The following is a 17733-nucleotide window of genomic DNA, read 5'->3' on the forward strand; positions in this document are numbered from 1 at the left end:
GCAACAGATTCGGACAGTGAGGAGGTTGGGGAGGATGTGGGCCAGTCTTGGAGTCTGGGGAAAGCTCTGATGAGGGCTCTGTGTCAGAGGCAGAGTGGGGGGCAGGGCTGTCCGACATTATCAGCTGCCTTCAGAGTTGGACATCAGTGAGGCAGACAAACAGCTGGAGCCTGTTCCCAGTGTGCGCATGCACAGAGTTGCCAGACGAAGGAGTCAGCTTAAGAATGAGGGTCAACTTGGGAGTAAGACCACAGGTGGACGATAAATGGCTCCTTCCAGAGGAAATAAAAGAGGAGAGAAAGGGGAGTGGAGTTTGCAGGAGACAATTAGTTCACTTAATTGGTTCGTGATTCTTCGAGGCTCCTTGCCAAGTTTTGCAGATATTGGCCTATCAGCTCTCCAAGCCAGAGAAGGTTTGTGACTGTAAATCCTCCCTTGAAAGACTTTGCTGGCGGTGAATAAGCAGAGTTCATAGTTAAATTAATAAAAGGGGTTTTTGTTGGGACAAGGCGTTTGCTTCATGCTCTTGGGAAGCCTCAGTCAGAACATCTTCACAGACAACGCTGTGTCCTTTGGCTAAGAAATAGAGATGAGCACCAATCTTTGGACTCAGGTATGGCTGGGCATCGGGAAACAGTTACCTTTACCTTTATCATTCCCCAGCCCAAAAAGTCTGGCTGGCCCATATGGAGTCACCAAATAGTGGTAAGCTGAACTTGGTTGAAAAAAATTACAGACCATCCTGGACTAAACTAAGCTTTTTTGTCTCCTGCCTCCCTTGCCAAGTGCTTTGCAATAATAACATCACCGACATAGAAGGCTACGTTGAATCTCCCGATTATGCTGGCACTACCTTTTACGGAGGCCTGGACTGTACTTACACGATTTCAGTGTATATGGGCTATGGGATAGAAGTGCAGGTAAGATGATATTAATTGGTCAGCACTGAAGTAATTAAAACTACATTGGGAAACGACATTGGGAAACTTGTGCAATGAAATATCACTTTAATGTATGCCGATTAGTGTCCATTCAAAGTGACAATAAAGTTATTCTAAGTTTAAAAGGTCATGTGGATTAATCATTTCGTGGCACGACAAAACCGCGGTCCACTAAAGCGCGCCCGATTAAAGCGCATACCTGACGTCATCAGCAGCACGACAAATACGACCACGGAGAAAAAAGGGCGCTTTAAAAAGCGCTTTTAAAGCAAGCCGATTCACGTTAAGGTAAGGGTTAGGGTTAGGGTTAGGGTTAGGTTAAGGGTTAGGGTTAGGTTTAGGGTTAGGTTAAGGGTTAGCGTTAGGTTTAGCATTAGGTTAAGGGTTAGGTTTAGGGTTAGGTTAAGGGTTAGGTTTAGGTTTAGGGTTAGGTTTCGGGGGGTTAGGTTTAGGTTTATGTGTTAATTTTAGCTTTCCCGCTCACAGCGTGCTTTTTTCATCGCGCTGTGATGACGTCAGGTACGCGGTTTCGTCGAGCGCGCTTTAGTCGACCGCGGTTTTGTGGTGGAACAAATCATTTCCCCCCCCCAAAAAAGTATTTAGAAGGTGACAAAAGCTCAGCAATAGTTTACCACATTATAGGTAGTCCTTGACTTACAACAAGAGGTGGTATTCAGCAGGTTCGGCGCTACCGATTCGATTGGCCCCTCCCACTCGCCCCTGCCCTATCCGGTCCTTTATTTCCTGCTTTCTAGCTCATCTCAATGCACAGCTGATTTCCCCCCCCCTCACTGTTCTACTTACCGTTGCTGATTTGGAAGGTAAGCAGCTGAGCTTCTAAATACTCCAGTTTCCGCACTGCACACAAGCGCTTTAGGGGCACAAAAAACATGCTCACCGAACCGGTTGTTAAACTGACAGCATCTCACCACTGTTTACAACCATTTGTTAGTGAACGTTCAAAGTTATAACGGCAGTGAAAAAAACTGACGTACAACTGGTCCTTGCACTTATGACCATTGCAGCATCCCCCATGGTCACATGACCACAATTTGGGTGCTTATCAACCGGCAAGTATTTACACCTCTTGCCGTATCCTGGGGTCATAGTGATCACCATTTGCAAGCTTCCCAGCTGACCTCTGACAAGCAGAATCAGCGGGGAAATTCAATTTGCTTAACAACCACACAATTCACTTAACACCTGCAGTGCTTCGCTTAACAAAAAAAAATGGTTAAATCATAAAATTGGATGTGGCTCACTTAACAGCCACCTTGAAATTCTGACCCTAATTGTGTTTGTAAGTCGAGGACTACCTGTATACTTGAGTGGGAAAGCAGAGGCATAGCACTTCCCTGCTGTTTGGAAAAGCTTTCTGTTTCAAGCTTAAAGCGGCTTTAAGAAACACCAAAGTGATGTTGTAATTGTTCAAGAATCAAAGGACTTTGGAAACATTTCTAAAGCATGTCCAGCCCTGTCCATTAGATGAATATTTGGTTCAAGTCCTGTTTTCCAGAAGTGCTTCCCTTTGTACCCTGCCTTCCCCAATAATTTTCCTGATAATATTTGCTCTTAACTTTAGATTCTTGAACAATATTAAAAAATATGTGAAGCTTTAAAAGGTGTGGTCATCTTCTTAACCTTCTCCCTCCCTTTGTCAACTCCCATAACTTCCAGGTGCAGACTCTGAATTTATCCAAGGAGGATTCACTGACAGTGGAAGGTCTGGGAGGGGAGAAGCCTGTTGTTTTGGCCAATGAGTCATTGATGGTTGAGGGGCAAGTGATCCGTAGCCCAACCAATCAGGTCCTGATTCATTTCCAGAGCTACCACACTACCACCCCTGGGGTCTTCAGATTCCACTACCAGGGTAAGGCATGAATACCTCCTCATCCCACCTTCTTTTAAAGGACCTTTCCCTGCTCAATCCTCCTCAATTGGTTGAGATTCCTACTCAAAACCTTCCAGGCTGATAATAGATGCCTAGCAGGGGTGGGATTAAGCAGATTTGGACCAGTTTGGGAAAGCTGGTAGCTCCGACGATCAGCTGGGGAGCGAACCAGTTCGCTACGGCGATCAGGTGGGCCCGCCTGCCCACCTCTGCACTTTACTTACCTATAACCTCTAAGCTGAGTCGCGCGGCAGAGTGGATTCCTGTGCTTCAGCTGTGTTACTTCCCAGAAGTAGCATGGAAGGTAAGTTTTGTTAAAACTGTGCATACATGCCTAGTCAGGTGTGCACGCACGCAAAGCACCCAACCACCGAAACAGTTGTTAAACCATCAGGATCCTAACACTGGTGCCTAGACTGCATATTATGAGAAGCATATCCCAAAGGTGCTTTCTTTCAAGAGGCAACTGGACTTTTTTTGTTTTTCCTTGAAGATGTTTCCCTTCTGTCCAAGGAGCTTCTTCAGTTCTGTCCTCAGGCGTCAGAACTGAAGAAGCTTCTTGGATGAGAAGCGAAACATCATCAAAGAAAAGCAAGGAAGCCCAGTTGCCTCTTGAAAGAAAGAACCTTTGGGGCAACCATGACCTGGATGACTGAGAATCTCCATAGACATACAGGAAGCATAGTTCCATACCTAGATAAGGTAAGGAGCAATTTCTCACCCTTTTGAGCAGCGGGAGATTTTCCCAATAATACCTGAGGATGAAAGAAAGCAACGAGACAGAGGATTATAATAATTTTTTTCTGGGTTGTGCTTGAAGTTTTGGGCCATTCTAGCACTTGTGTCACAAAGCCAGACCTGACAAAAGCTGATTACCACTGGGCTTATTCAGAACAAAAGTGGGCATTCATTTATTTATTGGATTTATATTGCCACCTATTCGCCTATGGCGACTCAAGGCGGCTTGCAGAATATAAAACCACATTGAAAACAACAAAAACTAACAAAAAGAATCAAATAAATTAATATAGTGCAATTTAACAAAATCACCCTACCTCCAGAGGTGGTATTCAGCGAGTTCTGGCCAGTTCTGGAGAACCGGTTGCGGAAATTTTGAATAGTCCGGAGAACCGGTAAATACCACCTCTGACTGGCCCTACCCCCATCTATTCTCTGCCTCCCGAGTCCCAGCTGATTGGGAGGAAATGGGGATGTTGCAGTATCCTTCCCCAGTCATGTCCACCAAGCCATGCCCAGAGAACCGGTAGTAAAAAATTTTTTGAATCCTACCACTGCTCACCTCCCACCCATCCCTACTCTGGCAACAGCAGATCACACACACCATTTAATGGGCTCCATCCCACTCCGGGTTTCCCAGACCCACTGGCAGAACCAGGTCTTTAGCACTTTCCGGAAGAGTATTAGAGAGGGGGCCATTCTAATCTCTGGGGGAATGATGTTCCGGAGAGAGGGAGCCACCACGGAGAAGGCACTTCTTCTGGGTCCCACTAGGTGTATCTCTCTTTGGGATGGGATTCGCAACTTTCCCTGCCTCCCCGCTCTGATGGGTCAGGTAGATGTGATCGGCAAGAGACGGTCCCTCACATAATCTGGTCCCACTGCACATATTTCATGTATTATTCAGATAGATTGGTTTGTCTCAGTGTGGCTCTATCCAACTGCATGCACATTTCTCTCAATTCAAGCTGCTGTATATATGCATGGCATAGGGTGGGAGAAACCCCCCCCCCAAAAGCAAATGAGACACATAATATGATTTACCAGAAGCTCTTTTCCTTAGATGTGATCTAATCCCAGAAGCACTGGAAAGAAATCTCTTGAGGATGATGGCAGTGGGTTTAACAAGAGTTTATCTGCCTTACAGCTTGACTAATTTACATAAGAGTGAAAGAAAACCTCTCCTGTAAATCCAAATCAGAAGGAACCATATGCCTCACAAAAAAAAGGTGGGGGGAGCCAATAAACTTGTTTACAAATTAAGACTATACACACCCAATGATATGCAGAGTAGATGAGAATTTATTTGGGTCCATCATATCTTATGGCCAAATTCAGTGCATATTTTGTGTGTTAAAAAGACTATCTGAGTCAGTGATCATACCAAAAATGAACAGAAGCCTATTAACTGTTGTCTAGGCATACAAATATTTATCAAATACTGGCAGAATTGAGCGTGTTCCTTTATGAATGCATATCAGTTGTTAGAGGCAGTTTGTGAGCCTAATTACGTTGTGTTTCCCTGTCTATAACCTTCCTATCTCCCAACTCCAGCTTTCCTGCTCAGCTGTGGCTTCCCGAGTAGGCCAGAAAATGGGGATGTCATGGTAACTGATCTCCATCCCGGAGGCTCTGCCACTTTCAAATGTGAGTCAGGCTTCCAGTTGAGGGGTGAAGAGATACTCATTTGCCTCAACGTCAGCCGCCCTCGATGGAGTGGCACCAGCCCTGCGTGTGTGGGTGAGTGAAGGAATAAAATGAACCTGAAAATGCAGCCTTGTCAAAAGATTGGAGTGGTAATGGACAAAAGAGAGAGCATTTTAAAGCTTTTTAAGTCCCAGGGGCAAAACATTTTTTTTGAGAACACTTTCTTCCTTCATTGTATGACAATGTATTTTTTTTTGGGGGGGGGGGGCATTTTTTTTATCCACTGATACCAATGGCCCAGTTAATGGGGCTATGAGTGGAACTTCAAAATTCCATAATAATTGTCTGTGTTTGTTTATATAATATATATGTATGTATGTGTGTATGTGTGTATGTGTGTGTGTGTGTGTGTGTGTATATATATATATATACATATATATATATATATATACACATATACATATACATATACATCATATACATATACATATACATCATATACATATACTTATACATATACATATACATATACATATTTATTTATTTATTTATCAGCACAAATAAAAACACACACACACACACACATATATATATATATATATATTATATTTATATTTATATTTATATTTATATTTATATTTATATTTATATTTATATTTATATTTATATTTATATTTATATTTATATTTATATTTATATTTATATTTATATTTATATTTATATTTATATTTATTATATTTATATTTATATTTATATTTATATTTATATTTATATTTATATTTATATTTATATTTATATTTATATTTATATTTATATTTATATTTATATTTATATTTATATTTATATTTATAATATTTATATTTATATTATTTATATTTATATTTATATTTATATTTATATTTATATTTATTTATATTTATATTTATATTATATTTATATTTATATATTATTTATATTTATATTATTATTTATATTATATTTATATTTATATTATTATTTATATTTATATTTATATTATTATTTATATTTATATTTATATTATTATTTATATTTATATTTATATTATTATTTATATTTATATTTATATTATTATTTATATTTATATTTATATTATTATTTATATTTATATTTATATTTATATTATTTATATTTATATTATTTATATTTATATTTATATTATTTATATTTATATTTATATATATTAGAGTTACAACCCCCGGTATGCCCAAATATGAGAGGAAGATCACTACTTCCATTCTCTGTCCTTCGGCTCGTCACAAGAGACCATCCAGGCAGAAACCCAATATTTTTACTGTTGCCTTTTGTTACATTTTTATCAGCACAAATACAACATATATACATATACATACATACATACATACATACATACATACATACATACATACATACATATATATATTCCTCTTGGCTTCTAGGTGCGCGCTAAGAAAGGATTTTTCGAAATGACCATCAGATCATGAGTATTTGTTATATAGTATTGTTTTCACATGTGTCAATGCTAAGGAGTTAGATGTTCTACTCACCTTCCCCACCTGAAAAGAAGTCTGTTCCAACTGCCAGTTGCCTTATATGGGCGTGGCCAGTGCGTGACTCATCTGGCCTGTGGGCTGGCCTGATCACATGGTTTTGTAGCGAAGCATTGGTATCCAGCTATATATATCAAAAATATCCAATTGGTTGTCCCAAAGATGCTTTTTCAAGAGGCAACTGGACATTTTTCTTTGATGATGTTTCATTCTTCTTGGATGAGAAGCAAAACATCTTCAAAGAAAAACCAGAAAGTCCAGTTGCCTCTTGAAAAAGCACCTTTGGGACAACCATGACTTGGATGACTGAGAATCTCCATAGGCATTTATCCATCAGGCTGTTTGTCTCAAATACTGAATGATCATTTGGAGGCTAAGAATTTCTTGGCCCACCAGGGGACTGATTTAAGAGTTTGCTATTGAGAAAAAGAGAATCATTTTTTTTCTTTTTCCATTTATAATACCAAGAGATGAATTTTGTTTCCTCCATTCCTCCATCAAGTTCCGTGGACTTAAAGTGTAAAGATTTATATGGTTATGAATGATGCAAGAACAAGGCAAATAACACTTTTTCCTCTAAATGTTAAAACCAGGCAGTTACACAATGAACAGATTACCAATATGTTCAGAATTAAAATGCTTCTTTGCAGAATGCATAATTTATTGTCACAAGGTGCAGGGATGATAGTAACTCAATAGCTTTAGAAAGACATAAAATTAGACAAATTAGCACTGGAGAAAGCCTCAATAGCTATTTTGTCATTAGAATGGAAGCTTTATATTTAGAGGTATTATTCCTCTGATTGCCAGACATTCTGGGCAAACACCCAAGGCTTTTACACAGTAATATCCTTCGAGTGATTTTCTAAGAGTATCTAACTAGCCTCAGTTTGAAGAATAATGTTGGCCAAAATAAGTCTTTCAATAATACTCAATTTTTCCTGTAAATTTGGACTCCTTCAACAATTGCAAATGCTCCAAAAAAAGTCCAGGATCCTATAGATCCAGGATCTTTGGGTTTAAACTTAAATTTTCCAGAAATCCTAATCAATTCAAGACATCCATGATAAGGGAAAAATATGACTTTTATATTCTTTGCCAATCACATGAAATTGTATCTTGGCTAGGGATGAGAAACGTAATAGCCCAAAATGTATTTGCAGAGAATGAGAACCTTAATGATATTTGGTCAATTTTTTTGTAAAGTGGCTTTGAACTCCAAAAGGCAATGTTGAACTAAGGAAATGTCAGGGGTTGGATTAGCCAAAGATTCAGGACATTACCTTGAGAAAAAGTTTCTCCTGCCAAAATGAGATCTGAAGGACCTTTCTAAGGAGGCATGAAATGTTAAGCAGGATTCTGGATCCGAAGAATTCCAGGGGAAAACGGGACTTGTAAAGAACCTCTGGCCTTCCTCCCCTTAGCTTCTTGTGGAGGAACTGTTCACAACGCCACTCGTGGACGCATTGTGGCTCCGGAGGCCCCAGGAGGACCACGTGGTCGGAACCTGACCTGCCGTTGGTTGGTGGAAGCACCTGAAGGCCAGAGACTCCATCTACACTTTGAAAGAGTGGCACTGGATGAGGATAATGACAAGTGAGAAAATGGGGGTGAGGGGGTGAGAATTGACAGGCAATCAAGCATTGCCATGGAGGTGGGAGTAGAGAAGGGAGAACATGGGCCAGTCCTGGAGTCTGGGAAAGGCTCTGATGAGGGCTCTGTGTCGGAGACAAAGAGGGGGCCAGGGCCATCTGACAGTTATCAGCTGTCTTCAGAATCAGACATCAGTGTGGCAGTCCAACAACTGGAGTCTATTCCCAGTATGCACATGCACAGAGACTGGGGGAACAGCTAAAGAACTTGGGTTGACTTGGGAGGCCACAAGTGGATAATGAATGGCCCCTCCCAGAGAAAATAAAAGAGGAGCAAAAGGGGAATGGAGTTTGCAGGAGACAATTAGTTTGCTTAATTGGTTCATGACTCTTCAAGACTCCTTGCCAAGTTTTGCAGATATTGGCCCATCAGCTCTCCAAGCCAGAGAAGGTCTGTGACCATAAATCCTCCCTTAAAAGACTTTACTGGATGCGAATGAGAGGAATTCACAGCAAATTAATAAAAGGGTTTTTTGCCAGGACAAGGAGTTTGCTTGGGAAGCCTAAGTCAGAACACAATCAGTCTGTAGGACATAGAAGCAGCAGGAGGAAGAAACAGAAGGGGAAATATATTTTTTTACTGCCCACAACAGGAGGGAAATATATTTTGTACTGGACTCTCATGAAACACTTAAAGTAGAGAAGTCCAAAGGAATTTAGAACTGTCCCTGGAAAAGGGATGAGTGAACTGTTGTGGAAAAACTTGAACAAGAGATTACAACAGCTTTGCCTTCATTTAGCTGAAGTGAGAAATTTGGACAAGTTTGGAAAAGCCAGCTTTTCACAATTATGACACCACTGGGTTTCCAGGAATGCCATTTTATTGTTAGAAGGTATAGTAACAGAATCTTGCATTATGTAATCTCTTATCTGAATCTGTGACCGTCCACTCATTCCCTTCTTAAGGTTTACTCAAAATTAGTTTACACAGAGTCGAAAAAAATCTGCTTACCCGAATCCTTTCACTTTTCCAGGCTGATGATCCGCAGTGGGAGTAGTACTTTCTCCCCTATAATTTATGATTCTGACATGGATGATGTCCCAGAACGGGGATTGCTAAGTGATGCTCAGTCTCTCATTGTTGAATTGATCAGTGAGGGACCTGCTACGCCCCTCATCCTTAGCCTGCGCTATGAAGGTGAGAACGTAATCTTTCCCCCCCCCCTTCCCAACATTTTACCTGCTCAAAAATAGTAAAGGCAAGAAAACATGATGTTATCTTCTCTCTTGGCAGTAGATTCTGACAATTGCCTATTGGTAACTTTGGGAAGTCATCAAATCAAACGAGCATAATGATATGCAATACTGTTTGTGAAGCTTATTTTAGTAAAACAAATTTCTGCTTTGCATTTAAGGTTGGATAAATTACTAGTGTGCAGCAATGAGGCCTCATGACACTGATAAACTGTTGTGGGGCTACAGAATGCATAACGGATCTGGGAACTCATTGGTTTCATTCCAGATTCGTTCAAGAAAAGAAAAGTTTTCAGTGTGGTTAGGACAAAAAAAAAATGGGACTGAGGCATAAAGAAAGCAAAGAAGTGAAGAGTCCACAAGGAAGGATACAAGAGGAAGAGTGGAGAATGGGAAAGACAGGAACTTCAGCAGAAGTTCGGAGGCAGGGAACTGAGACAAGAAAAAGCTCATCATAGAGAAAGGCTGGTGCTAGCTGGAGGGAGAAATGAGTTTAAGTAACATTGATTCAGCACTTGAACACATGTCCCAGAAGGGTAGGCTGAAAGAACAAGGAAGGTAAGTGGGCAGAAAAGAAGACTGGGGAAGATTAGAAAACCAGGGCTGGGATTCAGCCGGTTTGCACAGGTTCAGGTGAACCAGATAATTAATTTTGCATCTGGTTTGCCGAACTGGTAGTTGCAAGGACAGGCTGGCCCTGCCCACTCTGCCCCTCCCTTCTCAGGAGTTTCCTCGCGGCCTGTTCATCATACCAGGTAAGTGCAGGGCCTGCATAGAAGTTCTGAGAGGGCAAAAAATGGGCCACCCGGAAGTCTGGAAACGGGCCTGTTTCCGGCCCCTGGAGGGCCTCTGGAGCTTTGGGAGGCTATTTTTGACCTCCTAGAGGCTCAAGGAAAGCCTCTGGAGCCTGGGCAGGGCAACAACCGCCCCCCCTGAGGTGCAGGAGGCTGAGTAGGCCACGCCCACCATGCCCATGCACACCAAGCAATTGGACATACAACTGTTTGCTAACATTTTTCAATCCCACCCCTGCCCAAAACTATTTTTCATGGCCAAAGAAACTAGAAAGAACTTACAGTTCCTAATAGCTAATCAGGCTGGGAAATTCTGGAAGTTGAAGTCCACACATTATTCAAGTTGCTTAGATTGAGAAACAGAAGAAACAGATTGTTATCAGAAGAAGAAGCAGGTCAATACCCAGAGCTGGTTTCTCTGCAGATCACCTAAATATTGAAGGAAGGAAGATGATAAAGTTTGAGAAAGCAACGTTAGCAGGAAAGAAGTGATCAGACATAGAAGGTTGCTGAATGGATACAAAACTTTAGACAAGGAAATAGGCGCAATTTGATTGGACTTGGCCTTCTTCTTGTAATTTGGCCGAGATGTGGTAATGTGGTAGTTGAATCTAAGGTATATACCAGGTCAATGAAAGAGGTAGGGTTGATCCCATCTTCAAGGAGATATTACTATAATACTTCACTGCAATGGGAGAGATCAGAAGCTATAATCTTGATAGGGGCAGTTTTCTGACTTTTTTGCTCCCCCTGGTGGCAGCTTTTGATGAAGATCGATGTTATGAACCCTTCCTGGCCCATGGAAATTTCAGCACATCAGACCCTCTGTATCGTACAGGGACCATTGTAGAGTTTGCTTGCAGTGCAGGATACATGCTTGAGCAGGGTCCTTCGGCCATTGAATGCATAGATTCAAGAGACCCCCGCTGGAACGAAAGCGAGCCCACCTGCAAAGGTAATCATTCTTCACCTCAAACTCTCCGCGCAATTTTCCTCTGGAGCCTGATGCGTAATGTCTTTTCTCCTTGATTGCTCTTTTGTGTTCCTGCCCTGCTGCCTGAAAGAGTAATGATGCATGCTGATGGGGCACAACAGGCCTTAGCAAATGACTGTTATGCACTGGGTTTTACGAACTCAGGCACATGTTTGAACAGCTGAGGAAATGGGGGCAGAGAGAGAAGCCAACGTGATTGGAAGGAGAAGGGAGTTGTGGCAGAGTATGGATCTGCCATGGTCTGCACAAAGTCTGGGAATTAAAACGGGACAGGTGCAGTTCTAAAAAAGCCATTTTAGAAGCAAGAACGGTGCATGATCTAGAAAGCTTATTTGCATAGGGCTGAACGGTTCTGGAAGCAGACAGTCACATTAACTGGGTTATAGAGTTACCGGAGCCTCACTTACCTCCTTCAAAAAGGGACTGATATATGCTGTGTCAGGAAACTACTGAGAAGGCTAAATGATCTCACCATGACTATCCCTTCATCATGGATCAGAAGTACTGGCTTAATTACAATAGTGGTTGGAAAGCCTATTCTGAAATCTTCGCTAAGTATGGGAAGATGGTTACTCTCTCTCTCCCTCCCCCCTTCCTCCCCCCTCTCTTTTTGGAGGACTAGAGATGCAAACCAGACTAGATGATTGGATTTAAATGTTCTCACAACACAACTGGCTGAATTGAGTTAGTTTAACTCTGAGTGCCCGGCTTTGCTTATGCCTAAATTTTAACCTCTAGGGCATGGCTCTCTGAGGAACTCTGGGAGTGGAAATCCACAAGTTAGATTTGGAGACCCCTACTCTAGGGGAGAGGTCAGATGACTCTTTTTTTTCCCGTGGTTCTCCCAACATAGTACTGAAACATCTTTCGCCCACACTTTGTGGTACCACTGTTATTTTAATCCAGAAATATAAAATACTTTAACTAAGGTAATATGGCCAGAGCCTTCACTTTCCATCTTATGGACTCAACAATAACCTTTTGAAAATAATTAGAATGACTCACAAACATACAACTAGAAATGGAATGGAATGCCCCTTCGCCCCCCACTCTCAATGCAGTAGAAGTGGGACATTTGTGATGTTTCAGATATCGCTGAACCCCAGCAGTGTCAGCAGAGGTGGTATTCTACTGGTTCGGACTAGTTCGGCTGAACCAGTAGTGGAGATCGCGGTTGGCCCCACCCACCCACCCCAGCTGTATGGCATTCCATTTGGGCCCTTTTTTCACCAAAAGCACATACGCGGAAGGCTGTGTGCATGCAAGGAGGTGGTATGTGCAAGAAAAGCTACCCCCTGCGCGTGCACTCTCACATTTGCGAATCAGTAGGGAAGGTAAGTGAATGCCATCTCTGAATGTCAGCAAGAATGGCTAAATGTGCTGTGGAGACTTTCAGCATCTACACATTTTGAAAACTGAGTTCCATCTTCTACTTGCTCCAGTAGGCAGGACTAAAATATTTCTAAAAATTTCTAAAAACAAGGAAGACCACCACTTGTCTTTCCGAGGTATCTTCCTGCTAATTCCAGTTCAGGTCTTTTCTTTAATGGCTGGGGAGCACATGGACACTGCGAGGAGGTGGGATTCTCCAGGTAGGGAAATCTTCTTCCCTCTATTACAAAACTATCAGTTCCAGCTATAAACCACATGCCTCTGGAAAGTTCACATTCTCTCCTTCAGGAAGCTGAGGAGCTAGACAATTGGACTAGTAGAATCTGGCACATGTAGGCAACTGGTTCCCCCCATCACCCATCAAAAGGGTACCAGTCTAGGAATTTTGGATTTGGACACAGCAGGCAACCATTGCTGGGTTTTGATGTCGATCCTTGAAGGCCTTCCCATGTGATGCTTGTTCGATAGGGTGCCCTTATGCTTCAGCTCAGCATCTCAAATGAGGGTGAGAAAAAGGAGCATCCACTTCCAGTTGCAAGGGTGGACATGGGCCTTCCTCAATCTAGTGAAAAGAAAATGGGATCTTCCCAATCTTCTGGTCACTACTAGTGATCTTCTAGTCACTACATCAGATTTGAGAGGGGTGAGAGAATGATACAACCTTCCGAATCTCATGTTCAGAAAACATCAACTCCCCTCTGCGGTCTTCATTCTCAAGACATTTAAATACTGTTTTCCTTATGGGAAGCTCACAAGAGTTACCCTGAGTTGCCAGGGAAATGCACTATAAATTTGCCATTTCTTTCCTTCATGAGCATATTTGACATTCATCCCAGTCTTAACTGAATTAGAAGTACAAACTTGGAAGAATCCCAGTGATTTATATGGGATTTGGCAGCAAATACAAATAAATGTTGTAGTGCTTTATCTCTTAAATTGGTTTAGTTGACTTTCATTTGACTTTCACCCTGGGGTATATATGGGTTATTTTGTCCAGATGATATTTCTCAGTGGTGAAATGCAATTTTTTTTTGCCACCGGTTCTCTGGGCATGCCTTACGGGCATAGCTTGGGTGTGTCTGTGTGTGTGTGTCATGTGGCTGGGTGGGCGTGGGTAACATTTTTAAATTTTTAAAGCATTTTTTACTACCAATTCGTCCAAACCAGTGTGAAAAATCCTTTAAAAAATGAAAAAAAAAAAAAGTTCAACTGTGCCATGCGATTGTGGGAACCTTCCCCCCCCTTTAAAAGCATTTTTGTACTACTGGTTCAAGCGAATAGGCAAAAAAAAAAGCTTTTAAAAGGGGGGGGGGAGCTTCCGATGATCACACAGCTCACAGCTGAGCAGTGCAATCCTCTGAAGCTTTTCTTTACTACTAGTTTACAGAACCAATGACAATTGTCTCTTCCAGTTCCCGCAAATTGGTAGCATTTCACCCCTGATATTTCTGTTCTGTGGGCCAAGTGACTGGATTTCGTTTTCAGACCTTTGGATTGTGATCTCTTTTGAGTTATCCCTGCAGACCTGCTACATGGATTTTGTCTTCCTATGTTGTCAAAATAATGTTGCAAGTCCTTGCAGAATTTTATCCCCAACCCTCCCAGGGACTTCTTTTTACGCATGTCCCAGTTTTCAGGCTATTCTCTTCCAGTGGCAGAAAAGGAAATACTGAGAGTCCTCTTTACTGTAGAAGATATCCTTTACTCCCTGGTCTTTCTTACTCTATCCATTTTGTCTTTTGCATTTTCTCTGGAGATCCTATTCACTGTCTTAAGTGGAAAGGCCAGGTAGCTTTATTGCTATAACCTTTTAGTCCTGCTTTTTGGAACAAGTCGAAGGAACTATCCAGTTTTCGATATCCTCCGTCTCTGCAAAAAAGGAATGCCATGGCAACTCCAGTATCCTCTTTCTTACTCCTGCAGTGACATTTTTTCACAGCTAGTCAGTGTCATGACCTAGAATCCAATTTCTCATATTTGATTATTGGGTCATTTTGACAGAGTCACAGAAAGAGGAGAATCAGAAACATTGCAGTGCAGAGATGAGGAAAGATGGCTGTCATTGCCTTTGTTGGGAGGCAATGACAGCCATCATTGCCTCCCAGCAAAGGCATCATTTTACCTCTCTTGAATTCTAGGGCAGGGCATGGTGTGTTTCTGGGGGAGGGTCAGGAGGTAAAGGGGCAGTTCAATTTGTCTTTCCCTATTGCATTTTTCATAATCCAAAAGAAATGAGGGATCCTTGGTGCTGGCTGAGCTTAGTTGTTTTCTTGCAGACATTTCATTACCCAAACTAGATCATCAGAGCTTGGATGATGTTAGAGTAGTAAGATAAAGGTAAAAGTTCTCTCACATATATGTGCTAGTCGTTCCCGACTCTAGGGGACAGTGCTCATCTCCCTTTCAAAGCCGAAGAGCCAGCACTGTCCGAAGACGTCTCCATGGTTATGTGGGGGGCATGACTAAATACCAAAGGCCCATGGAACACTATTACCTTCCTACCAAAGGTGGTTCCTATTTTTCTACTTGCATTTTTATGTGCTTTCTGACTACTATGTTAGAAAGCTGGGACAAGTAACGAGAGCTCACTCCATTACGCGGCACTAGGGATTCGAGCTGCCGAACTGCCGGCCTTTCTGATCGGCAAGCTCAGCATCTTAGCCACTGAGCCACTGCGTACCTTGGTACTTATCATTAATTGGTTCCAGGAGGCACAATGAGTACCAAAAATGACGAATACCAAACAATTTTTTCTGTAATGTAATCAGTCATAAGGCAACCAACACTGACAAGTTCTAGCTTGTATATTGTACCAAACAAACGATGAGTACCAGGACAAAGGTTTCACACCATAATGCATTTAAGTACCAAAGTTGGGTGAGTTTCAAAGCAGTTGAGTATCAAGATACCACTGTACCTAGTTTGGGTAATGAAAGTGTTCTTACAAGTTGCATTAAACCTTAATAAAGACTATGCCTGAAAACAACCAAGCCTGAGAGAGCATCAAGGATCCCTCATGTCAACCCCGAACTATTCTCCTTTATTGGTACCAAAATAAATTGGCTTAAACTGGTTGAGTAGCTGCACTGCTTCATTCAAGCTATAGTCTTCTCCTGATTATGCATCTTTTCTCTCCAGCATTGTGTGGTGGGGAGCTCTCTGAGCCAACAGGTGTTGTACTTTCTCCTGACTGGCCCCAGTCTTATGGAAAAGGTCAAGACTGCGTATGGGGCATCCGGGTGCAGGAGGAGAAGAGGGTGCTACTAGACATTGAGATGTAGGTACTTCTGCTACTGCCACCATCAATACCATCACATTTTTCTTGAGGGAGGCCTCCCAACTCAACCAAAGCAGTGTTGACCTTATGGTCCCTGAAACCATCATCCATCATTAACTTAATTGTTTAAATCATTCATGCCATCGATTCATGGAAAGATGTCTATGTACTTTGAAGATAATCTGCTGTGACAAATAGGATTCCTACTTAGAGGTCATCAACCAGAATGATACAGCAAATTCCTTATACAGTATTTATGGAAGGAAGAAGCGTCTGGATGGTGAAACATTTTAAATCTTCAAGTGCAAGGAAGAGAGGGCTATGTTTAATCTAGTATTTATGCTGTTAGATCTAATTATTTTCTGTTCCATGGGGGTTTCAAAGTTAGGCTAAAATGACAATAGAACAGATGGAGGGGATTATTTAAGTCTTCTCTTAGAATCATTTCCCTCTCAACAGTTCTAAAAATTTAGAGGCACAAGAAAGCTTGTCCAAAGCAGCAGACTGAATTCATTTGTGTGTCTACAGTTACATAATAACAGAATCATTCTGGAGAGCCAATAAGTCAAAACAGGTACACTCAAGAGTTAGAAAGTTCTCCACAAATCAAAGTAACATCAGTACAGTGATATTTCTTTTTAAAAAATCCTGAAGTATTTTATGCATTTACATGTGGCTAGGCCAGGGATGGCGAACATTTTTTTGCTCGGGTGCCAAAAGGGCATGTGTGTGTGTGTGTGATAGTGCATGCATGAGTGCCCACACACATAATTCAATGCCCTCCCTCCTTGCATGTGCGCACAACTCTCCCACGCATGCGCACAGGCCTCACTGAAGCCTCCGGACTTCCAGTAGTCCTGTTGGGCCATTCTTTGCCATCCCCAGGCTTCAAGAAAGCCTCCTGAAGCCTGAGGAGGGCAAAAAACGGCCTAAAGGGCCTACCGGAAGGCTTTCCTGAAGTCTGTAGAGGGCGGAAAATGGCTTCCCCCTGCCCTCCGGAAGGCCGAAAATCAGCTGGCCAGCGTGCGCATGCATCTTGGAGCAAGTGGTGGGTTTCAAAATTTTTTAGAACCTCTTCTGTAGGTGTGGCCTGCTTTGTGGGAGTGACTTGCCGGCCATGTGACTGGGTGAGAGTGGCTTGCTGGCCATGTGACTGAGTGGGAGTGGCTTGGCAGCCATGTGACTGGGTGGGCGTGGCCAACTTGTAAAATGTGGTGAAACTCATTTAACAATGTTCTTGCTTAGCAACCAAAATGTTGGCTCAGGAACTCTGGCATTTGAAGCACGCAAGTCTTAAAGCTGTCAAGTTACAAGAGCCTTGCACCCCTAACCCTTTAGGAAAAAAAAAACACCAGGGGTGTTCAAACTTGACAGCTTTAAGACTTTAAGGTTTGGATAGGACTCTTAGAGGAGGCGGGGCGATTGGTGAGCCAGCCAACCAGTGAGTGGTGGGCGGAGCAAGCGTGGTGCGGATGGGTGAGGGGAGGGAGCTGGAACCAGTTCTAAACGGCACGGTAGATTTGTGGAACCTATTCTATAGAAGAGGTTAGAACTGGCAGGAACCCACCCCTGCTTGGAGCTGACATAGGCAATGCCTCGCGTGCCCTCAGATATGGCTCCGTGTGCCCCCTGTGGCATGAGTGCCATAGGTTTGCCATTACGGCAC

At 42.2% G+C, this 17733-nt stretch overlaps 1 protein-coding gene across 1 annotated transcript in view; it reads left to right on the forward strand.

The window, feature by feature from the left end:
* The window catches only part of SEZ6L2 (seizure related 6 homolog like 2), a 35520-nt gene that overhangs the window by 6276 nt on the left and 11511 nt on the right, over positions 1-17733 (forward strand). The window contains exons 4-10 of the mRNA XM_032237117.1: positions 787-920; positions 2619-2811; positions 5125-5310; positions 8189-8360; positions 9391-9554; positions 11165-11359; positions 15929-16067. Of these exons, the coding sequence (XP_032093008.1) occupies positions 787-920; positions 2619-2811; positions 5125-5310; positions 8189-8360; positions 9391-9554; positions 11165-11359; positions 15929-16067 (1183 nt within the window). The remainder of the gene's footprint in view (positions 1-786; positions 921-2618; positions 2812-5124; positions 5311-8188; positions 8361-9390; positions 9555-11164; positions 11360-15928; positions 16068-17733) is intronic.

Source organism: Thamnophis elegans, chromosome Z (genome assembly GCF_009769535.1).
Source record: "Thamnophis elegans isolate rThaEle1 chromosome Z, rThaEle1.pri, whole genome shotgun sequence".
Lineage (NCBI taxonomy): Eukaryota > Metazoa > Chordata > Lepidosauria > Squamata > Colubridae > Thamnophis > Thamnophis elegans.